Source organism: Biomphalaria glabrata, chromosome 6, assembly GCF_947242115.1.
Source record: "Biomphalaria glabrata chromosome 6, xgBioGlab47.1, whole genome shotgun sequence".
NCBI classification, from domain to species: Eukaryota; Metazoa; Mollusca; class Gastropoda; family Planorbidae; genus Biomphalaria; species Biomphalaria glabrata.
Genome location: NC_074716.1, coordinates 28,014,498 through 28,040,833, shown reverse-complemented (window position 1 = coordinate 28,040,833; position 26,336 = coordinate 28,014,498). Strand labels below are relative to the sequence as shown.

Genomic DNA, 26,336 nt, shown 5'->3' with positions numbered 1-26,336 from the left:
GTGACACTATGAAGTCGCTGCACCCGCGCTACACGCCGCGCCCTAATAACTTCTCACACCTACCCCCCCCCCCCCCCCCGCAGGATACACATCGCTCTAAGAATAGCATTGCACTCGGGCTGGACAGATACATATTCGCTTAAGACTTTACTCTCACGGTAGGCAACGAATATTGACCATAAATCTGACCTGACGCCTGACATCTCCGGTACATCGATACATGTGAGAAAATCAGCTAGCTTTCTTCCCCACCCGTTAAACGAAAAGTCCCATCTATATATATAGAGAGACCAAAGCATTCCAAATTAGGCCCGCTAGGATTCATACAGTCTCCTCTGTTAGGAAGTTTAGTTGTGAGGTTTCATTAGGGACAAACGGGTAAGTGTAAACATTTTATTATGCTTATTTTATATTATAGGAATGTGTGAGTACACATTAGTACACAGCCACGTTCCCCGTCATTACATTATGACTTTATTATGTATATACATTGTACTATTTTATGTCGATACTATATCTTCATATAGTATTACTAATGCCGCTATGGTGGTCTACATTTGAAACCATAGTTATTATATTTGATTTTGTTATGTTTCTCCATTCCCGTATTTTAGTGATGGATGTAAACAATAACCTTTCGTGAATCTAAGTACTGTCTAAGAACTTAGATCACAGTGCTCTAAACTTACAGAGCCCATGTGAAATTAGTCATTTCACATTTCTGTTGTATATCCCTCAAACATGTTATTATGTCTCCCACCCTTGTGAACTTATAGTTCCTTGGATGAATGTAATTTTGATTAACTATATCAAACACTTATTACTGTAGCCATATCCCTAATATTTTATTTTCATCTTATCCTTTAGTATATAATATGCTCATTCCCCATTTTACTGTAACTGATTACTTATTGCCGTAATCTCATTTAATGGATGAATCTTAGCTAGTATCATCCTACATTATATGATGACACATTTACTGTAGTTATCTTACCTGTATTTTGTTTGCTATTGAGTTATACGCATGCTTTAAGATTTTATACATGATTGTCTTAAATGCCTTATTGGGATTGATACCAATGCCTACATCTGAATGATTGCAAGGCATATGGGAATCCCTGCTCAATACCTTTAGGAGGTTCCTAATTGTCTTTCTTATCCCCAGCCTGGTTGCTACCCCTGATTGCTACCCCTGATTGCTACCCCTGATTGCTACCCCTGATTGCTACCCCTGATTGCTACCCCTGGTTACTACACACGATTGCTACAACTACCAGATCTCCATAGAAAGCTGAAACCGAGGCAGACCACACCAGATACACCCCCCCCCCCCAATTACATACCTGTTAGCAAGAAGGCATTGCCTACTGTCCTTGGCCCTAGCATATTGCCCAGTGTCCACAGTGCCCTATACTGCCCAGTATCATCTGCCCAGTACCCGGCCCAAACTGTCCACTGCCCAATAGTTATTGCCTAATGCCGACAGACTAGAGCAACCTTCGCAGCAGAAGATAAACTGGTGTTGCGTTAGCACGGCTCTCTACGAGTTAGAGATCACAGCTGGGAGATCGTCCCACTACAACTTAGTCTGCAGCACCAACCATCTCTATTGCTAAACAGGCAGCGGCCTCACCCTAGAGCCAGTTTGCCTAAAGCAAAGAGAACATCTCGAGCCGACGTCCTAAGACAGAGCCGGATGACTCATCCTTCTGAGTGCCAGTCCTACGACCGCCAGAAGACGACCCACGGGCTAGCAGATAAGAAAAATAAGTAGCAGACATAGGAACATTCTTCTCCTCCAATCACTCAATAATTAGCAATCCATGATGAGCAGTTATTTTAGATATTAGCACCTTTACTTCTTTTATTTTCTTAATTATAATTTTATTTGATCACTTTCCTTTGTAAACTTTCATTCATTAAATTATTCTTATTTATGAACTTATAATATTGGTCTGTTCTTACTGCTAGTTGCGGTGTGCCTGTACAAAATCTTATATGTGAGCGGGATAAAATTAATAAAATTTCCCCTAGACATAAAGAAACAAGCCAAATAATAACTAATTAACATCTCGTCACATATAAATGGGGGCCCGTCCGGGGATCTGAAACTAGAATCCTTTATTAGACAGGCACAGGCATACAGCAGTAGAACTTTCCTATATCTAATATACTTTCATTATCTTAAAGTAACGGATTGCAAACGGAGTGATGAGTGTTGCTAGAGTCTTTATTTTATATCTATTTTACTTTAGATGTTATCACGTATTAACTTAGTATAATATTATTATTTGTGGTTATTTTAAGTTGCATCACTGTACTTAATATTGTATTATTATCACGGGCAACGTGGTTGTTTCATACGGGCTTCATAGAACGCTCTTACTTCAGTAATATCCCTCCTTTTAGTCTTATTAGTTTCCCATTTTATTTCTCTCATACATAAATAATGGCCAGCAATACAAGATCCAAGACTGACTCTGACAGAAAACTCAAAATACAAGAGTTGACAGAGACGGCGGCATTGTTAGAATTAGAAGGGAAAGATCGCTCTGACTACATCCGACAAAAGTTGGATGAGTGGGAATTAGAGGAGAGGGTAGCCCGGGAACGGGAATTTGAGTTAGCAAGAGATAAAGAAAAACATGAGCACGAGTTAGCCATGGAGCGGGAGAGACAGGCAACTGAGAGAGCTAGAATAGCTCAAGAGAATGAGACGGCTCGCACAGTCGCTGATTCTCAGCCTGCTAGCCCAGCTTCCAGCCAAGGGTCCTCAAATAGCTCACCCAACATCCCCTTCGAGCCCTTCGATGAGAAGAGCGAAAGTGTTGAAGTTTATTTAACACGATTCGAAGAGGTGGCACGCTATTATAGCTTGCCCAAGGATAGGTGGTGTTTCAGGCTAGCTCAATGCCTTAGGGGCAAGGCTTACGAGGCTTACACAAAGCTCCCCTCATACCAACGGGAGGACTTTGAAGCCCTGAAAGAGGCACTATTGGTTCAATTTGAGCTAACCTCTGATTCATACCACAAGAAGTTTCGAGGGTCCCGCCTTGAGCGCAAAGAAACTTATGTCAATCTTTGCGACAGGCTGGACAAATACCTCGGGAAATGGCTAGCCCTAAGCAAAATGCCCGAAACATTTGAAGGTCTTAGAAACCTTATTCTGGCTGAGCAGCTTCGAGACTGCTTAACGCAGGAAACTCGAATATATGTCAATGAGCAACAGGCGAGTGACCCTTCTGACATTGCAATTGCTGCAGACCGATACATAGCTGCCAGACGAGACCAGAAAGCTAAGACACCCGTAACAGAACCACAATCTAGCGAAACCTCCCCTGCCCAGCCCACACCTCACAACCAAAATCAAAACAGCCAGGCACGTGTCCCTTCACAACACCCATCCAACCAGTCGAACCGCCCTCCCCATCAATCACGCCAGAATAATTCCTACCACCCCTCTCACCGTGACTCACATAACACGCGTGACGACAGGAGGACTCGACAACAACATGCCCCACACGTCGTATCGGCCCTGACGGCCGTTCCACGGCCCAAGACTGGTAACCCGGTAGGCCCAGAAATCCCTTATATACCTCCTCACCCCTCTACATCACCCCCAGGTGTAGAGCAGGCCCTAATAAACGGCGTTCAAACTTATATCATGTTTGATACAGCCTGCTCTTTTACTTCCATAATAAAGGAAGCGCTGATTGATTCGGCAGATCTCACCGGTGAAACGGTAGAGATCCAAACCGTCGACAAAACTACACCTCCAATGGTCTTGCCCATAGCGAGGGTTCATGTAGAATGTCGATACGTGCACGGGACCATAAACGCCGCTGTTATGGAGTCACCCGTGTACGACTTTATTCTTGGCTCCCAATACGTACCATTAGGAAATGTCAAGAAGCCATATTTTTCCCTGCCAGTCGGTAGAACGACTAGACAGAAGGATGGCCCAAATCAGTCAAACACTGGGCGCCATCACTCAACACCTCAGTTCAACCGAACTAAGGAAATTAAACCCCTAATTCCTGACATTGACAGTGTCAGACGGCGTTGGTATGGTCAACAATCTTGGCCCCCACGTATAAATATGATACCTGCATGGAATCACAAGGGTGGTAGTCGCCACCGATTCCCGCCCAGTCCATCATGTTGCAACTATACCCCATCACCCCTCACTGCTTCAGGTAGGACGCACAGGTACCAAAACAAACCTGACCTCAACCACAGGTCACGTTATTCTCCACCCAAACACAACAGTCCACGGTGGGATCGAAATTAGACTTAAAACGGATACCTAGAGGCCCAATCTCCCTTACGAACCGGTCCTCGAATTCAGATTCATTTTTTTTTTCCCTTAGGACAATTAGACTGGACAACGACAAAGCTCAAATGAAACTTATATGCAAGTACTAATAGTATTCTGCGAATACTTTTTAAGTGGGTGGGTATGTGACGATACGAAACTTGCATACAAAAGTTCATTTTAGTTTTTCCCAGCAAACCGTGAGAAACTTTAATTTTTAACTTAAACAATTATTTTCTTGTCCACCCATAACTAATTTCTTGTAGGATTTATCCCCCCTCGCACGTTTCTCACGGGACGAATCTCGACATAAAACATTAACTAGCTTCTCTAGGGCTAACTTTTAATTATTGACCGCTGGACAGGTGACACTATGAAGTCGCTGCACCCGCGCTACACGCCGCGCCCTAATAACTTCTCACACCTACCCCCCCCCCCCCCCCCGCAGGATACACATCGCTCTAAGAATAGCATTGCACTCGGGCTGGACAGATACATATTCGCTTAAGACTTTACTCTCACGGTAGGCAACGAATATTGACCATAAATCTGACCTGACGCCTGACATCTCCGGTACATCGATACATGTGAGAAAATCAGCTAGCTTTCTTCCCCACCCGTTAAACGAAAAGTCCCATCTATATATATAGAGAGACCAAAGCATTCCAAATTAGGCCCGCTAGGATTCATACAGTCTCCTCTGTTAGGAAGTTTAGTTGTGAGGTTTCATTAGGGACAAACGGGTAAGTGTAAACATTTTATTATGCTTATTTTATATTATAGGAATGTGTGAGTACACATTAGTACACAGCCACGTTCCCCGTCATTACATTATGACTTTATTATGTATATACATTGTACTATTTTATGTCGATACTATATCTTCATATAGTATTACTAATGCCGCTATGGTGGTCTACATTTGAAACCATAGTTATTATATTTGATTTTGTTATGTTTCTCCATTCCCGTATTTTAGTGATGGATGTAAACAATAACCTTTCGTGAATCTAAGTACTGTCTAAGAACTTAGATCACAGTGCTCTAAACTTACAGAGCCCATGTGAAATTAGTCATTTCACATTTCTGTTGTATATCCCTCAAACATGTTATTATGTCTCCCACCCTTGTGAACTTATAGTTCCTTGGATGAATGTAATTTTGATTAACTATATCAAACACTTATTACTGTAGCCATATCCCTAATATTTTATTTTCATCTTATCCTTTAGTATATAATATGCTCATTCCCCATTTTACTGTAACTGATTACTTATTGCCGTAATCTCATTTAATGGATGAATCTTAGCTAGTATCATCCTACATTATATGATGACACATTTACTGTAGTTATCTTACCTGTATTTTGTTTGCTATTGAGTTATACGCATGCTTTAAGATTTTATACATGATTGTCTTAAATGCCTTATTGGGATTGATACCAATGCCTACATCTGAATGATTGCAAGGCATATGGGAATCCCTGCTCAATACCTTTAGGAGGTTCCTAATTGTCTTTCTTATCCCCAGCCTGGTTGCTACCCCTGATTGCTACCCCTGATTGCTACCCCTGATTGCTACCCCTGATTGCTACCCCTGATTGCTACCCCTGGTTACTACACACGATTGCTACAACTACCAGATCTCCATAGAAAGCTGAAACCGAGGCAGACCACACCAGATACACCCCCCCCCCCCAATTACATACCTGTTAGCAAGAAGGCATTGCCTACTGTCCTTGGCCCTAGCATATTGCCCAGTGTCCACAGTGCCCTATACTGCCCAGTATCATCTGCCCAGTACCCGGCCCAAACTGTCCACTGCCCAATAGTTATTGCCTAATGCCGACAGACTAGAGCAACCTTCGCAGCAGAAGATAAACTGGTGTTGCGTTAGCACGGCTCTCTACGAGTTAGAGATCACAGCTGGGAGATCGTCCCACTACAACTTAGTCTGCAGCACCAACCATCTCTATTGCTAAACAGGCAGCGGCCTCACCCTAGAGCCAGTTTGCCTAAAGCAAAGAGAACATCTCGAGCCGACGTCCTAAGACAGAGCCGGATGACTCATCCTTCTGAGTGCCAGTCCTACGACCGCCAGAAGACGACCCACGGGCTAGCAGATAAGAAAAATAAGTAGCAGACATAGGAACATTCTTCTCCTCCAATCACTCAATAATTAGCAATCCATGATGAGCAGTTATTTTAGATATTAGCACCTTTACTTCTTTTATTTTCTTAATTATAATTTTATTTGATCACTTTCCTTTGTAAACTTTCATTCATTAAATTATTCTTATTTATGAACTTATAATATTGGTCTGTTCTTACTGCTAGTTGCGGTGTGCCTGTACAAAATCTTATATGTGAGCGGGATAAAATTAATAAAATTTCCCCTAGACATAAAGAAACAAGCCAAATAATAACTAATTAACATCTCGTCACACATTATACTTTTATTAACAAGTTATATATAGTCCTTCCGAACAAGTCCTACATTTAAACAAAACAGCTCAGAATCGGATTTACTTTTTAATAGATCTCTTAAGGTTTTAGTCAGTGCATGTTCCTATATTTAACATGATCAACCTATGTGCCACGCTCCTAAATTTAACATTATTAACCTATGTGCCACGCTCCTATATTTAACATTATCAACCTAAGTGCCACGCTCCTATATTTAACATTATCAACCTAAGTGCCACGCTCCTATATTTAACATTATTAACCTATGTGCCACGCTCCTATATTTAACATTATCAACCTATGTGCCACGCTCCTATATTTAACATGATCAACCTATGTGCCACGCTCCTATATTTAACATTATTAACCTATGTGCCACGCTCCTATATTTAACATTATCAACCTAAGTGCCACGCTCCTATATTTAACATGATCAACCTATGTGCCACGCTCCTGTATTTCACATGATTAACCTATGTGCCACGCTCCTATATTTAACATTATCAACCTAAGTGCCACGCTTCTATATTTCACATGATTAACCTATGTGCCACGCTCCTATATTTAACATTATCAACCTATGTGCCACGCTCCTATATTTAACATGATCAGCCTATGTGCCACGCTCCTATATTTAACATGATCAACCTATGTGCCATCCTTCTAACTGGTGCTATCTCGGTCAGGTTGGTTGATCTAAAGCGCAGAATAGGAGAGACAAAAGAGGTCAGGGGGAGACAAACTTTAATTTTACATGTAAACAGTTCTCCCCTCAAGGTCCTTGATAGTAAGTTCACACTTCACTTTGTATACTATCTACATGTACCTTGATATTTGTTGTTCGACTGAATTCTAGTTTCAGAATATGTTTATGGTGGAAAATTAACCTTAACCTCTCGGAAAGTTCCACGTTGTTTTGTTTTATCAGAATATTATATGGCCTAAGAATTACTGTTAAACATGTAGATTATCTTTTCTTTTTCTTACCAACACTGCTAATTACATAAGACAAGAAATGAGTTGAAACTGAGATAGTCACGTCATTGATTGTCACAATTTTCTATTCAACCAAATAGAAAGAGAATAGCCAAGGGTAAGAATGAGAACTTACTCATAGGACTTAAACACTGCTAGAGGTGTCATCAAACGAAAACTACATTAAGTTCTAATTGAACGAGAAAAAATCAATTGTTGCTTAAAAGTCGTTTGATATAGCCAACATAAAAATAAGATTTCTTTTTGTTTTTCATTCTGAAATATCATTTGGATGTGAATAAAAATGGTTGAAAAGGATTAAGCCTAATAACCTTTTTTGTGTAAAACATTAAATCACTTTTAAACAGTAATAATGATGGAATGTAACAAAAGGTAATTGTTGATGAACTGAATCATCCCAAACTTCACCGAGGTCGCAAAAAGTGAAACAAACTCAAACTTCAGAAGACTGAATTAAACCAAAGTTGTGGGATGTCGGGCTGAACGGTATAATCCGACTCGAGCTGAGTTGTGTTAACGGCATCACGGAAACCTGCTCTCTATCCCACAGGGCCAGACAAGAAGTTGGATCATTAGCATAGCATGAAAATGAAATTAACATAATTTTTAAAGTTTGCTGAGCACAAAGTGATACAAACTTGAAAAATCAGTTTTAAACTTTATTGCTTATAATACATGTAGACCTAGGAAGACAATAAAGCTCCTATGAAAAAAGAGCTGCCTTTAATCAGTTCTCCGCTCAAATCACTTTCATTTCTGGCGGCATGTTTGTAAAAAACTTCAGACTATCAAAAAAGTAATATAATTTTTTTAAGAATCGATTCCTAAGTTAAAATAATATACCAAACTAAGCATTCATATTTTCTTTGTCATTGAAAAATAAAGAGAAAGATAATTTATGGGGATCGACCCCACGATATTCGCGATATAATATCAACTTAGATAGCCAGTCATACTTCTGTCCGAAATATTAGCTTGAAATATATTAATATTATTGTTACTTGAGTTTTTAATTTTTTACTTCCATGTTTTGACCACCTTCCATCCACATTTTGACTATAAAGAATGAGTGTAGTAGTAGGTATTGGTAGATGGGAAACGTGGTCGAGAAGCTAAGTGCGCTTGAACTTGGCTTGGCTTGGCTACCTAGAAGGGGGCTTGAGGTTCGACACCCGACTCGGGCAGAGTTGTGTTTACTGAGCGCCTAAAGGCAGCACGGAAAACCAACTCCTAGATACCTCTGAGCATGAAAGTAGCGCTATATAAAAGCTATAATTATTATTATTATTATTATTGAAAAATTTGTTCTTTTAATTCGTAATAAGTGTATGTGATATTTCTGCCCAAGGACTGACCTGTGCTCGCTGTGCCCCATGTTAAATACTGACACCATGATCTGAATGCCACAAGACATCGAGGCCAGACACAGCAAGAAGTAGACTCTCTTTTGGTAAGTGCCAAAATCTCCCAAGAGCTGAACGATCTCGTCGAATTTCATCCTTCCAGAGTCTTCGTCGGACGATAACTCTTCTGTGGGGAAAATAAAAACAATATCTTTTAAAAACATTAATGACATTAAAAAATAAACTGCGGATGTTATATGTGCCGAGAAAATACATTAAACAATAATGTTTGATTTATGCCACAGTTGACTTTGACAGTTTAAGTAGACCCTAAGAGTGCAAGGAGAATTGAAACGCAAATGTCAACTGACTAGGTACGTCTGTGATTTTCAATATGGAAGTCGAGAGTGGTTTATTTCTTGTAGATGCCTACATTCAGATAAGGTTGTGTTATGTGGGGGTGTCATTACTAACTACCAAGGATAAAAAGCTTCAGACAGACTCATTGTTTAACTCTACTCTTTACAAGAGAAGTGTTCTGTTAATTCTAACATCTTATTTCTAATAAGTCATTGATTTTGGTTTTAATTTTTCTTTTCATTTCAACTATTGACTTATTGTCCTTAGAAAGTAATAAACAATATTCACTCTCTCTGTTTATCTTCCCTCCCTTCCTTACTTCTATGTCTTTCTCTCTTCCCTCCCCTCCCCCTCTTTCTCTCTCCCATTCCCTTCATTTCACTGAGAGGAACCAAAGCCTAATATAGGACAAGCTTGCATTTTGAAATCGCAATCGATTTTAACTTGACACTTCTATTTAGATGATAATACATCTGTGATACTGTGATGTCATATGGTTATATATATATATATATATATATATATATATATATATATATATATATATATATATAGAGAGAGAGAGAGAGAGAGAGAGACAGACAGACAGACAGAGAGAGAGAGAGATAGAGAGAAAGAGAGAGAGAGAGACTTTCTTATGCAATTTTTATGTATCAGCGTGCTATCGATCTTGTCAAACATCATATCACAGAAGATAAATCTTTGATTTTTAACAAATGTTTAAATAACTTTAACGCCTTAAAGTAAGAAGATTTGGGCTTATGAAATCACATCGCTCAAAGCGTGCCAGCTGTGACTTATATGTTCTCAAATATCGAATATCACATTGTATTTGTACATTGGTTTTGTTTAGATTTGAATTTTTTAAGTGGTATGATTTGGCTATCTTACAATAATAAGGCTTGTATTCGCGTCCGAAGATTAAGGGGGAGTGCAGTCAAGGCTCCTCAGTCCCAGCGAGACCAATCATCATAATAGGCCTCAACACTGGCCTGCAACGTCGCAACCTGTGGGCAGTTTATACTAGAGATGGGAAACGAACCGAACCCGAACCGAACGAACCGAACTCGAACCTCACTTATGACCGAACCGAACCCGAACTTTGAAACTGCTTGGTACGAACCGAACCGAACGCACCCTCCTTTTCTTAACCGAACTAATTTTGCAATTTGTACATCCTTTTTTTATATTTTTGATTACTTAAATATTTTATTTAAATCCCAATGATTCCATTATACTTTGAAAACTTGGGAGGGGGGGGGGGTATTTTGAAAACTTTAAAAAGAAAAAAAAGCGGCGCGCTAAGATTCCCATGGGTTTTTCCGTACGTGCCGACTCCCCCATGGCCTTGAATTTTCGCGGGCTGTTTGCAATATTGGTTTTGAGTCGAATAGGCGCCCTCTAATTAGATCTAGATCTAGATTCTAGTTACAGTCTAGTACCTAGTAAGTACAAAGTCAACATTAAAATATTGTCACTTTTATTTGAGATGGCTGTTAGTTGAGAGTAGAATAGTTTTTGCCGATTATAGAGTGTAGATATAAATCTACAATAAGTTCATTTCTGTTCTAGTTTAAAATAAATTTTAATTATCTTCTATTTAGTGATTTATTTTTATAAAACTGTGAAGTATTCCATATTGGAATATTATCAGTGGCGTAGCAAGGGTGGGGGAGGAGGAGGAGAAATGTAAAATCCCCCCGGGCCCCCTTTTGAGGGGTCCCCAAATGAGTGTTTTTTTACAATAAATATTCAATATTACGCAAAATGCAGGGGCCACCCAAGAGGTCCAGCCCCCAAATGATGAAAAATTCCTAGCTACGCCCCTGAATATTTGTACTATTATTCTGTTTTGCATTATTGATCATCTTTATTTTTAATGCAGCGTTTCTTAAACTTTGGGTCCTCTCCCGTGGGTGGGGATGGCGAGTACCTTGAATTGGGGGATGGGGAGACGCAACTTCCTGACAAAAAGGAGTGTCATAGAGTGTGTGTGTGTGTGTTTCCTGGTGGCGGTAAGAATAGGTTAAGCGAGTGATTTGTGTTTATGCATTGAGTATGATGAAATTAGCGTGATGCAAATGTGAAACGGCAGACAATCTTGAGATATGTTTTGTGGTGACCTAGATTTCGTTTAAATATCAGTATATTTCATTAATATTACATCTCTATCTCAAGTTAAGTATGTGAATATTGTAATAACAGTTAGGCTATATTGAGTTGTTCACAATAAAAATAATATTAAGTTTAAATATTATTATAAGGCTTGTCTTCGAGTCCGAAGATTAGTGAGGAATGCAGTTTTTCCCATGGCTGCGCAGTTCCAGCTGTGACCTACATATTTGCCACATCCAGGGCAAGCATAACCACTGTCCGCAGGTGGTCGATACATGCCCTGCCCAGCGTAACTGTCTTACCATAATAAGTCCCTCTATACTTTCCTTACCGGTAAAAATATAAAACGCCTTTATTGGTTCAATTGTACTAGCTGTTTGTAAGCGACAAACCAATGACCAACTAACAAGGAGAGGGGGCGTCGAAAAAAATGTTTATTTTCGTTGTAACTTATCTGAATATTAGTATAATTACATGTTTAAAAATTAAAATATATTAAGTAGGAGATGTCATTTTATCTTCTAATAAGACCTTGTCAACTGAAGACTGCTTTTTGCGAGGCGCGTATGCACAATATGGGTCAAAACGTTTTGAAGTAAACATTTTAAAACATCTCCGCTATTGTGATTCTTCTGCATTTTTTTTTATGTCTCAGAATAGTCGAATTTCTTCCGTATATTGCAATTTATTATAGTGACGACGTATGTGTGGAAAAAAAATCCTCGATAGAGACGTCTTTACACGAAGAATATTTGTTTAAAAAGATCACGCCCATTATAGAATTACGCGCGCAATATGTAGGCCTACCTAGAATGTCCCTTACAAAATTCTATTGGCCAGGTCTGCCTCTTTATTATTAGATTTCATATGGCCCTCGACTTTTATTAATTATGATGAATGGTGCTTTGTGAAAGAAAGCACATCGAAATTAGTCTTTTTAAAAAATTATCATTCTTACTGAGAGAAAAAGGTTACAATACGCTTAGCACCGAGTCACGCCCGGAATAAACCACTTGCCGACTTGAGCGAAAACCTGCCGCATCTTCAATTCTATCTCCATTAAGAAATTTTTACAATGCTTAAAATGTATGTAGGCAAAATTATTTTGGAAAAAGTATTGCCCATAGGCCTATTATATATTGCAAAGTATTTGTTTTATGTAAAAATTCAAATGAAAGTGTTTTAACTGATAAATTGTATTAAAATCTTATAACTTAATTTTGCTATTACATAATTTCATAACATCGAACCGAGCCGAACCCGAACCTTAGACCTGACCGAACCGAACCGAACCCGAACTTTACTCGTCATCGAACCGAACCGAACTCGAACTTAAATCTGACCGAACCGAACCGAACCCGAACTTTAAAAGTTGGGTTCGATTCCCATCTCTAGTTTATACCAATAGCTCGTTGTCACTTCGCAGGCCAGTGTTGATGCCTTCTATAACGATTGGCTTCTAGATGTCATATCCAACGTTATACCGGTGATCGATTTTCTCTTTTCGCTGCCTATGCTGTTTACGGTAGATCTAATTTTTTAGTCACGTGAGTATCCAGCGGTCTTTGTGAAAAGTCTCCAGCTTCTCTTTCAGAACTGTTACTTAAACTAAGGTGACCAGATATTTGGGGACAGAAAGCATGTGTCCACATGTCGATCATGGGACGTAAAAACGAAATGGCTTAGATTTTTTCAGCAACATTTCAACAACTAAGACGTTAGTACAATGGCTGCCTGGTCGTGCGCGCTGGACTGTCGTTCAGATTTATCGATGGTCCCGGGTTCAAACCCTGCCCGCTCCCATCCCCCGTCGTCCTGCGGGATGTTTGGACTAGGAAGTAATTATCTTCAACTCTGAAGGAATATCCGAAATATGTAAAACATTTTACAAACATCACAATGTAAACACATAATTTACACACAATGTTGGCCGAGACACACTCAAGAATTTAAATAATTGCAGGCTTTCTGAAATATAGCTATAGATCATCTTTCTGTGCGATCTATCTGAAAGCATTAACCTGTCGAAAAGGCTGCACCTCTCTTTGCATTACCCGGAATTCGGCACAATTTCATTAAATTTTACGATTGTCGCTGCTACATCACCTTTTCTAACTAATTCGTGTCATCAAAACAGTAAGTGGCGTGCGTACTCCTTTGGGGAGGAAACTTTTAAAATGTTCATGCTTCTTTTCGTGTATTTCTGAACCGATTCCTTAATGGCTGAAGATACTTCAAGAGGAATGACATTTTGTCCCTCACTAAACAATTAACTTCTACATAGAATATGACCGCGATGTTGTGTACAAAATGCAGTCACAATTCAGCACACGGGTTTTCAAAGAAGCTTTTAATTATGGCGGGACACTTATCTTGTGAAAAGAAATATAGTTTCAAAACAGAACAAAATTGAAATAGATCTCCAACGAAGACTACAGAACTAACCACCTGGTCTTTTCATAGCCCAAAATTCTGCTTTGTTCTAAATCGACGACTTCGCTTTAAAAACAAAAAAGATTTCCCGCGATGGGTGGCACAAAGAATTGTCTCATCATGGGAAATAATGTCCCTTTTTGTTATCTCGAAGCATCAGTGAATGCTGTCACTAACCTGTTTCATTATTTAGGGGCTAAACTTGTAGTAGGCCTAACGATTGCTTCATATTTGGTTCTTGCACATATGTAATTTCGAAGTCCATTAATTGAAAACTTACTGTGGAAAACTGTATGATAAGCAAAAGTACCTTTAGCGGCTGCGAATTCATATAGTAGTACCCGTGGGACACCACTGTTACGTTGACCACCTTTAATCTCACCAAAAAAAGACTGCCTTTGACATACGTTCATCTCCCATACGGGATACGGCCCCTGCCCAGCGTAACTATTGGACCATAAAAAGTCCCTCTATATTGTCCATGGGCGTAGCCAGGATTTTTTTTCGGGGGTGGGGGGGTGAATTTGTGTGTACATAATCTTTATTACATTCTGACCCTTCATTCTTTCGGAAGACGTTTATTGTGCCCTAGAATAGGTTCTTCCATGAGTTAGTGAAAAATTGTAGATTCCACTACATTACTAGCAAAGGGGTCTGGGGGAGCGCTAGGAGCTCCCCCAGCGCGGGGCGAAGCCCCGCCGCCAAGCACTATTTCTGATATTGAAAACCAACAAAATGCATATTCTGAGGTATCTACAGTGCATTTTCCTGCTATTAAAAAGTTCTATTTCAAAAACCTTATGTGCTATTCTTACTGACTTAGACCCTCCCTCGTCGTTCGGCGCATTTGCCATCAAGCTGTTTCCATAAAATTGTGGACTCCCCGCCATTACTAGCAAAGGGGTCTGGGGGAGCGCTAGGAGCTCCCCCAGCGCGGGGCGAAGCCCCGCCGCCAAGCACTATTTCTGGTATTGAAAGCCAACAAAATGCTTATTCTGAGGTATCTACAGTCCATTTTCCTGCTATTAAAAAGTTTTATTTCAAAAACCTAATGTGCTATTCTTACTGACTTAGACCCTCCCACGCCGTTCGGAGCATTTGACGTCAAGCAGTTTCCATAAAAATCTGTCACTGGTAATATCTGAAGCCTCTTCCCACCTACCATGAGGACCTCCATGAATGAGTGGCGTCAAGTTGTACTCGGATATCATCGCAACTCTTCTTATGCGTAATTCATTTTGTCGGAGAACATGTCCCGCAAACCTCATGCGTCGTTCTCTCACAATCTTACTAAGGGGTCGACTCACAGTTCGGCATAGGATTTCCTTGATTTAAACCCGATCTCTATAACTGACTCCTAAAAATCTGTTTTAGCCATCTTTGTTGAGCTACATTTAGTGTTTTTCGATTTCGGTAGATGACTATTCACTGCAGTCTATTAATGGAGCCCTGCCACTGGTAAAAATGTGTAACCTCTCTTGAATACGCTCTTGGAATTAAGTGACTGTAGTTTGCTTTAGATTTTATATCGAAAAGATTTTATCGTCAAAATCTTCTGTTGGGGGTTTTCCACCTCAAAATGCTCTGTAGGGGGATCTTAGACTCAAAACCATCTGGTAGGGTTTTAAACTTTTAAAAAAAAGCCATCTGTAGAAGAAACTCAAAACTCCCGATTGGCTTGGCTACGCTCAAATAATTTTAGTGTGTAATTTGCTTTTTTTTATTATATTGAAGATGTATTTTTAGCACCAAATCCCTCTGAATGGGGGTTTAAACTCAAAACCCCTTTGACTACGCTCATAGATTTTAGAGTGAGTAATTTTCGTTTATTTATATTGAAGAGGTACTTTTTAGCTTCAAAACTGAGTTAAAACCCATTTAGCTACGCTCATAACATTTTGAGTGCGTAATTAGCTTTTTATTATATTAAAGAGGGGGTTTATCGTAAATTTTAGACGGGGTTTTAAAATCAAAATCTTGCTCTTGGAATTAGGGGATTTTCGTTTGAATTTTTTTTTTGTTTTGTTTTATAGAAGAGGGGGAGTTAACTGCAAAAACCCCAGCTAGGGGGTTTAAAACTCAAAACCCCTGGTAGGGGGTTTTAAACTCAAAACCCCTAGTAGGGGTTTTTAAACTCGAACCCCCCTGGTAGGGGGTTTTAAACTCAAAACCCCTTTGGTTGTGCTGGGGCAAGTGATGGTTTAGTATTAAAATCTCACCTAAAATAAACAAAATCAAAACAAAAAATCAGTCACTAAATTCCGACTTCCTCCCCCCAAGGGGGGGGGGATTTCATTTCGGGGGGGGGGGGGGTTTGAACCCCAAGAACCCCCCCTGGCTACGCCCATGATATTGTCCATACCGGCGTTTGCAAGGACATCGCTGTTTGTAGTATAAAAATAACTATATATCATACCATGCTCTAAAAGCACTAGTGAAAAAGCAGCATTTCTGTATCCGCTCGTTCGATCTTACTTTAACATTATTTGCGCTTGTCGAACTTGTTCAGAAACAATAAATTGTTGTAGACGCTGGGAATAGGAAGTTATAAAGTGTAAAGTGTACAAAAGTTTGGCGCCTGACAAAAAAAAGTTTGGCGCCTGACATAAAAAAAGTGCATTTTAGCGTTCTTGTTGTTCAGAGGGGCGTCAATAGTAAAAGCTTTGAGAAACACTTATTATTTATTATTAGAAAGTAGAAATGAACTATTTAGATTAGCTTACCTAACTCGGTCGACATTCCCTTATCTTCTTGAACGTTGAAAGTAGAAACGAATCCTATAAGAATATTTGTACATGTTACTATGATGTAAACTATGTGAACAATTTAAAATTTTATAAAGTAGCCTAACATTTAAATAGACTATTGACCCTAATTTCACATTTACAATTTGACGAATTTTTTTTACAATATTTGTCATAGCAATAAATTAATATTTTCTAAATATATGGATAATATAAGATAAGATAAAATAAGATAATTTTTATTGATCCAATCTAATGGAAATTCAGTTTGACTACATTTGACAAGCTCAGCGAAACTACTGTACAAAAACAATATTGATTAAAAATTCGAACAATATTCACACAGGAAAACACATACACATTCACAACCAGCGCTTTATGAATTTGACTTCCATGTACTTCTCGATGACGACAGCTGATCTTGTAACATTCTGACCGAAAGTGGGATAAAGGAGTTTTTAAATCTTTCTGTTTAAGTCCTAATGGAATGGAGACGACCACTTCTTTCAGATCTTATGTAACAGTGGTTTAATGGGTGCAGGTTGTCTTTAAGAATCGTGAGTGATTTGGAAAGGCATCTTTCTTGGAAAAGCTCTTCAAGAGATGGTAGCTGTACTTGAGTGATATACGATGCTTTTTTATTTAGTCTATTTATTCTAAGTCTTTGTGCCAGTGAAGTATTACTATACCAGCAGGTGATGGAAAAGTTAATAAGACTGCTGATGGTTGCTGTGTAGAAAAGTTTGATTATATTTTTGTCTATGTTGAATTTTCTTAGCTTTGTAAGATAAATTTTCGTGTATAGATTTTGATAGTGTTCAATTATTTATAGTTTGTTGTTGATAGTTGTGCCTAGATATTTATATTCTTGTACTTGTTCTATAGTTTGGTTGTTTATCTGAATTTCTGCAATATGGTCTTTGTTTTTCCTAAAATCAATAATCAATATACTCTCTCTCATGGGCGTAGCCAGAATTTTTTTTCGGGGGGGGGGAGGAATTCCCCCTCTCCCACCAATATATATATATATATATATATATATATATATATATATATATATATATATATATATATATATATATATATATAATATCCTGCAATTAAAAAGTTTTATTTCAAAAACCTAATCTGCTATTCTTGCTTACTTAGATCCTCCCGCCACCTTCAGCGCATAGGGCGGCAAGCTGCTTCCACAAAAATCTGTCACTGGCAATGTCTGAAGCCTCTTCCTACCTGCTCCTAGGACCTCTATGAAAGTGTGGCGTCAAGTTATACTAGGATTTCCCTGTTTGCGCTTTCCTCGTAATGGCCTCCACGTTATCGCAACTCTTATTATGCGTAATTCATTTTGTCGGAGATCATGTCCTGCAAACCTCATGCGACGCTCTGTCACAACCTTACTAAGGGTTCGACTCCCAGTTCGGCATAGGATTTCCTTGACTGAAACCGGATCTCTATAACTGACTCCTAAAATCCGTCTTAGCCATCTTTTTCAATTTCGTCAGATGACTATTAACTGCACTTTAGTAATGGAGCCCCGCCACTGGTAGAAATTAGTAACCTCTCTTGGCTACGCTCTTGGAATTAGGTGACTGTAGTTTGCTTTAGATTTAATATCGAAATTGGACGTTTTATCGTCAAAATCATCTGTTTGGGGTTTTAAACTAAAAAATCTCTGGAGTTTTTTTAAAATTCAAAACCCCTTTAGCTACGCTCATAGAATTTGGTAACTGTAGTTTGCTTTAGAATAATATTGAAGAGAGAGGTTTTCATCCTCAAAACTCTCTGTAGGGGGATTTTAAACTTAAAACATAAAAAGCCCTTTGGAGGAGGGGGTTTTAAACTCAAAACTCCCTTTGGCTTGGCTAAACTTATAGAATTTTTAGAGTGTTATTTGTTTTTTATATATTGAAGAGGTATTTTTGAGCATTAAAACCCGATGAAAAGGGGGGGGGGGGTAAACTCTAAACCCCGTTTGGCTACTCTCATAGCAGTTTGAGTGTGTAATTTGCTTTTTTTTTTATATTAAAGGCGATTTTTTGGCTTCAAAATTTCAACTCAAAACCCCTTTGGCTACGCTCATAGATTTTTGAGTAATTTGCTTTTTTATATTGAAGAGGTATTTTTTGGCTTCAAACCCGGCTAAAGGGGGTTTAAACTCAAAACCCCTTTCTACGCTCATAGAATTGTGAGTGTGTAATTTGCTTTTTTTTATATTGAAGAGGTATATTTTTTTGGCTGGAAACCCCGCTGAAGGAGGACTTAAACTCAAAACCCCTTTCTACGCTCATAGCATTTTGAGTGCGTAATTTGATTTTTTTTATATTGAAGAGGTATATTTTTTTGTCTGGAAACCCGGCTAAAGGGGGTTTAAACTCAAAACCCCTTTCTACGCTCATAGCATTTTGAGTGCGTAATTTGCTTTTTTTTATATTGAAGATGTGTTTTTTTTTAGCTATAAATATATGTATAATTCTATTCCACATTAGGGAATCATCCACATGATGTAACTTTGTTTACAGTGCCTAAATATATTCTAGTGCAGTTAGGTAGTTTAGGTGGCAACCGTTTTATCATGAAACTCTAAAATCTTATCTAAATGACCGGATTACTTTTTTTTTTAGAAGTAACCTTTAAAAAATAAAAGCTTGTGGCACACTTAATGAATTCAACTGAGAGTATACTTGGAGTTTAGTTGTCACCGATGTTTCCTCCAAAATAGTTGACATGCACGAACGATCAGGGGGGTGCCTTTGGGGTTGTTGATTGATGAAACCGCCACAGGCACCGCGGCCAGCCGAAGAAAGAGGACACGATAAGATACATTTGTGACTTTGTCACCCTCAGCTGGCCATAGAAAGAAAAAAATGCGGGGCCTTGATAAGACTACGGCTATGACATACAAGCTCATTAAGTTGTATAACAGACTTACTCTCTAGATCTCTGTGACTTTACACCACACACTTAACCTCTGGGCGTCAAAAGATAAAAGACAGGAATCCATGTCATATTTACGAATCCTCTAGAATTGATGAATAAGAAATTAATGAACAAGAAATAGCTGCACAGTTTAAACTTGTCACTTTTAGGTTTATTTCCCATACACCCGTCCCTCACGGTCTTAACATACGCGCCAGGCACGTGGAGTCAATTTAAATATCGCATACGGACTTTGGCCCTACATTATATCAACTAAATCTTCAGGAAGCGAGGATACGACCCACATGTATGACGTCAATATTTACAGAGCGGAGAAACTGATTGGCGAGGGCTTCACGCGCCATACCGGCACAGTCCAATCCTTTGGAGCCTCTTCATTCGTTGAATTAAGGCATTTTAAAATGTTCTATTTCAGAACGGAGTTAAAAGGGAGACAACAGTTGCTTGATGTTAATATTACTTTTTTTAAAAAGCTTTACAATTGAAAAGGGGAAAAAAGATTTCCGTTTTTTTTTTTGTTCTAACCTTTAACAGGATAGACAACCGCAGTATACGAGAGACAACGTCTGATAACATGACTTTATGTCACGATTAAAGGATGACACGTGACTTAAACGTCGTACCCTAGCTTCCATACATTTCTATACGGAGACACACATTCTGTGCTTATCATAAGAAAGAAAACGTATCGCTTTACATTTATGTACCAAAAAAAGTAGTATCTTTAATTGGTTTTCATCATCTTCTCCCACTTGAAGATCAAACTTACAAAACCAACACATGTAAATAAATGCTAAAATAAAGCCTACACAAGTTTCTTGCGGGCTCACGAGAGCTGTGACAGCCCGCAGCGCGTGCTTGAGTATCGATTTAGTCAGAAACTAGTCACGATCAATATTCAGTTTGCACAGAGAAAAAGCCATGCAAAAAATGTTCCCGTATTCTACCACGCTGTAAAGAAAGAGCCATGCAAAAAAATCTTTTCGAATTCTACCCCATTTAGTTTATTATGGTTTATCTGACTAAAACTGTTAACACTTCAAAAGTAAACCTATTCACAAAACAATAATTTCTTTATAATAATAGACATGTCTATGTTGGCGTTTATTTTATTTACTTGGAAATATCTAGCAGTTTTAATATTTAAAAATTAAACATCATGTCGAAGGCTTTTTCACCTTCACCTTCGTCTATTGGAGGATTGGGGCACCACAAAGGATCTGTCGACCGTCCTTCTCCAGTCCACATTGTCTTTTGCCATGACTAGAATCTCTTTCAATGACAGGCCCGTCCAATCTTTGATATGTCTCATCGTAGCTTTCTCTTTCTGTCTCTTGTTTGATTTTTTAAGCCTTTTTTTGTATTGTACATACACAATAATTATATTATTATTTCTTCTGTCTGTAAGACTAAGACTCATTCTACTTTTTTCTTTTCTTTCTTATAAAACGTATACCCCTATTAATATAATGTTAATTAACACAATGAAATAAAAATTTGATGATGTTGTCTCTAAGTACTTATATCAATATTTTTTTTCTATCCTAGAAAATCGCAACGAAACCCCCCCCCCCCCCTTTTCCAACTCCTTTCCCAAACATGCTCCACTTACCCACCACAACACAATAAATGGTTCACTTTAGCAGCATTGGCAACAACTTCACAAACTAACACAATAAATGGTTCACATTAGCAGCATTGGCCACAACTTCACAAACAAACACAAACACCTTTATCAACTTCGATCTGGTTTTGGAGCTCCGTTTATGAGAAACATTCAACAACGCACGCTTAGTCCACGATGCACACACCTTCATAGAGAGTCCATTGAGAGCGCAGGCCCTCATGACCCTGGATCAAATGAAACGATTTCGAGCGGTGGAAGGAGACGTTGTGTCTTCACTCCTCAGCTTGAAGGTCACCCTTCAACTGAAGGCACATTTGAAATTGAATCCCATTGGTCTGGCGGGGTCACGACTACTTGCACGCACTCAACTGCCACAAAGCAACAAAAGGTATCAGTGTTCTTCACCAGTTCATTAGTGTGATTACTTTGTTAATGACAGGAAAATATAGCAGATAATGACAGCCATTTTGATTGATGTCATGATAGAGCTTAAATATTTTAGTATATTACATAAGTTACATACTAAAGACCTATACATTAGATACGTCGATTTAGATGTCTATGGATCAGATTCTTTTATCCGTCTAGCCCAGGGGTTGGCAACCTTTTTCTTTCGAGGGCCGCATTTAAAAAATTGGGGGAATGGAGGGCCGCACACATTTTTTTTATGTGCAATACTGAGATCCTTGCGCGAACTGGTCTTCACAGCATCTTTACAGTCCTCTGACAACGCCGCCTGCGCTGGCTCGAACATGTTCGCTGGATGGAGGACAATCGCATCCCGAAAGTAATTCTTTACGGGCAAATCGGGTCTGGCTCAAGAAAAACTGGTCGCCCCCACCTCCGTTACGTGGATGTAATAAAACGGGACTTAAAAACAGGGACCATTGATACTTACCATTGAAAAGACATAGCCCTAAGACAGCACTAGATGGAGAGAGACGGTGAACAAGAAAGCTATGGACAGCGAACAAACATGTGCCTCAGATCTGGAAGGAAAGCATGGCATGCGAAAAATGGCAAGCTCCTCTACCACCAAAGCGAAAGCCACCTAAGTGTTTCTCCAAAATAGGGCTCAACAGACACATGAAAAAGTGTTCGAGATGAACCAAAATCTCAATATATATGTATATTTGTACTTACAAATTAGAAAAATACGCTAGCTGTGTACAACGTCTTTAACTTCACATTTGTACTGTATTATTCATTTTTATTTCTTTTTTTTTAGACTCCCAATAGAGAAATTACAACAAGATTCAGCAATATCTCAAATTCATTTTACGAATATTTTTTTATTTATTTTATAATTGTCTTTTTCTATCAAAACATTTCACAACAAATATACAGTTGTACTAAATGTTTACACTCGTACATAATGTTCCGGAACTGTGGAACTAGCTTACTAGTTTTTATCATTCTGACTGCTGTCAAATTACAGTCAGTCAGAATCGACTTGTTCTTACACTTGTTTGCTTTCAAACAAGAAAAATTCTTGTTCAGGGTATATTTTGACCCAAATAATGTGAACGTTTAGCAGCAAAGTTTTTTAAAGTGTGGAAGTACAGCTTCTGGCATCCATAAAGATCCCGCGGAAAAACTGATTGACCTAACTTTTCTTATAATTTTCTTGGATGTCTTTTGGAGCTGAATCATCTTCTGCACTAACTGGTGAGCTGAGAGTATCGAAAACAGGTTCTTAACGTCTTAAAATTTGCTTTCTTATTTCAAAATCAAGGAATCCAAATAAGTCTTGTACTTTTCAACCACTTCACTAGAAATAGTTTCACCTTTCATCAAAGGAAAATTACAAAACCTGTTTTCACTTGCTTGCTTGGAGAAATGGGAAATTTTTGTTTGAAAAGATTTAACATGCACTTACATTTCATGTGCAAACAATCCATTGCAATAACCTCTTTGTAAAACCTGAAGTCTGTCTCCCACTCTTCATTAGAATTATTAATAACAAAGTCACAGTCCGTTCAAGGAACATAATTTCCTCCTTGAGTTCCAATATTCTTCTCAATACCTTGCCCGTGCTAAACCAGCGGATACTATTGTGGTACCAAACAATCGGAATGTTTTGTTTCCAAATCTGCAAGTACTTTCCTGAACTGCCTCTAGCTCTGATAAGTTTGATCACTAAGATAATTGGGTTAATAATATGTCTGATATTCAATGCAGTTTAGAGTTTATGATTGGGATATTGTTATTTAATTTTTATCAGTCAAAGCATGGACTACGTCAGTTGTTACACTTGCCATTTTGTTCCATGCCAACTCAAGCCTCTTCATCATAAGTGATAAGAGTCAGAAGTGTCAATAATTTATATAGATATTAATAATTATTTATTTCTAATATATTTGCATTTTTTATATGTATAATCTGTGAGCACACCTGATTTCTGTAGGTGTCCGCGGGACGCATAAGACACTCTGGCGGGCCTAACCCGTAATTTGCCCACCCCTGGTCTAGCCCATACTAAGTTGTTTGTTTGTTTTCATAAAGTAATTTCTTTTTCTTGCCAAGTAGCTTTCCTTTTCTTAAACTATAGACACACATGTAAAAGTTTTCTTTTGTCTTAGTTTAATTTGTCCACAAACAGCAGTAAATATAACTACGTTTGAGAAATTCTGGTGTAACCTTATTGCACGTAGATTTTAGAAATATAGTACAAAGGTTTAGCAATGAATTTTAGAACTATATCTCAGAAGAGAATCAGTTGCATTTTATTCATCTCTCCTCTCGGACTTCAAATTTTAAAGAAAGATCCTGTTTGAGATAATGGGAGGTAATTCTCACAAAGAAACCTGAGAAATCATCAAGCTGTTGAGAAACTGAAAGAATGGACACTACAAGCAGTGCGTGGAATCTTTTTCCTGCAATGGAAAGTCATGAATATTTTGCTTATCTGGAATTCTGGTCAAATCTCCAGCGCCCAATCAATATAGTTCAGAAGAAACTACAGCAGTCTGGACTGCACATACGGGAAATTTCTAAAGAGATTAGGACTCTTTCATGCATTCTGCAAAATGATGATCCATGAAAAAGCAAACGAAGGTAGTGAATGCCATGGATTTCCGGTAAGCAAAACAACCAGAGGAAGAAAAGACTTGATGGGGAGTTGAGTTTTGAGGTAGAGCTGCCAAAAGAACTGCAATTCAACAATGTTGCAACAGAAGTGCTGGACAGACTTCCCATAGAGATGAAAGACAGATTCCTAAGGCTGGAAACCATGTGGACACTTTGGGTTTCTTCTTGAACCAAGACAACTGTTGGAGTCTATGGATGATGACATGCTGATGAAAAGCTGTTACTTTTCCTTGTTGTTATGATGAATACAGGCAAATCGCTTGTTTAAAGATGTTATTGATGCATGAGCACTTTTCATCAACAAACCAGTACCACAATCTTCAATTGACATTTTGAAGAAACTGGCTTCATATGGTAATGATATGTGCTCAAACCTTGCAACCTCTATTCAAAAACTGCTAACTCATGCCACTTTCATTGCATCGTGTAAGAGTTCTTTCTCAAAACTCAAGTTAATCAAAATCTATCTCAGGAGCACGATAACGCAAGTAAGACTTAGCAGCATGATTTTAATGTCAGTGAAATCAAAAATACTGGACAGCGTTGATGATGTTATAGATGATGATGTTATAGATGCTTTTGTTGCACAGAAAGCTCGACGTGAAGCAATATGAATTGAGATTTTTCTTTCGCATATCTCGCCGATAAATGACGCACTATTCATTAAAAGATATTATTATTTGTTAAGTTTAGAGATATACTGAATTTGAATTTAGACATATATTTATTAAGTAGGCCTACATCATCTAATGTTATGATTTCGAATGACGAAATCCAGGGTCTCATAAAGAGGCCAAGCCACCCGCCCCCTAATCCCTATAGCTGCCACTGCGATTAGGGTTTACATTGGGTTAGGATTTGGAAAAACAAATCACCCAACCCCCAACTCAAAACTTCTGGATCCGCTAGTGCTGTTATTAGCCTGTTATTTCGGTATTGTATTGTCTAATAGACTACTCTTATATTTTTTTGCAACTTGTGGAACTTGCATAGCTAAGGTATATGATGCCTAGTGCGACTGCACCTGATGATGCTCTCTACCCCCAGAAAATAAACAAAATAAAACAGTGAATAGCGTTTTGTATTTGTGTGTGCTTGAATTAGTCTGGAACTAGTTTGGCTCGGAGCACATCTTCTCGCAAGAGTGGAACGTACTTGGATAGTAATTTCACAAACTCCTAGAAATTACATAGATTTTGTCTTTGCCATTCTTCTTCAACTCGTTCTCGATGCCCATTGAGCGCCAGATTCTGCTTTAAGAGAAGACTAAGACTAAGACTGCTTTATTGATCCTTACGGAAATTTGTTGTGATTACAAGGACTCGTTTCTCATATAAAGACAACACAACAGAAAAATACACATAAATACAACAGACAACATAAAGAGTTCATTCAGCGACTACACACAAGTATCTTGGTGCAAAATCATGTTCCCTGATCAATGAGTGGCGGTGATAGAGTCTGACCGAGTGAGGTACGAACGAGTTTTTGTACCGCTCCGTTCTTGTTTTGATTGACAGCAGTCGCCCACTTCGCGACGACCTAGCGTAGTTCTGATGGAGCGGGTGGCCGTTGTCATCCAAAATTTTTTCGATTTTTCTTAGGCACGTTTGTTCAAAAAGTTCCTTTAAATGTGGTAATGTTGTGAGTGTAATTTTTGATGCTTTTTTAATGATGTTTTCTAGACGTTGCAACAGTTTAGATGAGGCGTTGCCTTGCCAACAACTTATTCCGTATGTTAGCAGATTTTGTACAGTCGCGCCGTAAAATGTCTCAAGGATCTTCTTGTTTAATTTAAAACTGTTGAGTTTGTATAGAAAAAAGAGTCGCTGGGCTGTTTTCTTTGTCAGAGTTCCAAGTTGGTCTTCCCATGAAAGCTTGTTGTTGATGATAACGCCTAGATATTTA

The 26,336-nt window shown here is 38.6% G+C and overlaps 2 protein-coding genes across 11 annotated transcripts in view; one reads left to right on the top strand and one right to left on the bottom strand.

Annotated features, from left to right (window-relative positions):
- Positions 1–21,567, bottom strand: part of LOC106059509 (organic cation transporter protein-like) — a 43,178-nt gene extending 21,611 nt beyond the window's left edge. The window contains exons 1-4 of one of the 10 annotated variants that reach the window (XM_056033085.1): positions 21,442–21,567; positions 19,704–19,793; positions 16,751–16,804; positions 9,132–9,306 (exon numbers count right to left, since the gene is read on the bottom strand). In XM_056033085.1, coding sequence (XP_055889060.1) covers positions 9,132–9,306; positions 16,751–16,766 — 191 coding nt within the window. In that variant the 5' untranslated portion in view covers positions 16,767–16,804; positions 19,704–19,793; positions 21,442–21,567. Of the gene's footprint in view, positions 1–9,131; positions 9,307–16,750; positions 16,805–19,703; positions 20,362–20,408; positions 20,636–21,323 lie in introns of those variants that run through there. The other 9 variants (XM_056033088.1, XM_056033086.1, XM_056033087.1 and 6 more) reach the window with 9 other exon arrangements.
- LOC129926818 (uncharacterized) lies at positions 70–4,753 on the top strand. The gene is made up of 2 exons (XM_056033082.1): positions 70–378; positions 1,166–4,753. Exon 2 carries the CDS (start codon positions 2,450–2,452, stop codon positions 4,289–4,291), a length of 1,842 nt encoding a protein of 613 aa, XP_055889057.1. The 5' UTR covers positions 70–378; positions 1,166–2,449; the 3' UTR covers positions 4,292–4,753.
- Positions 21,568–26,336: the final 4,769 nt, after the last annotated feature.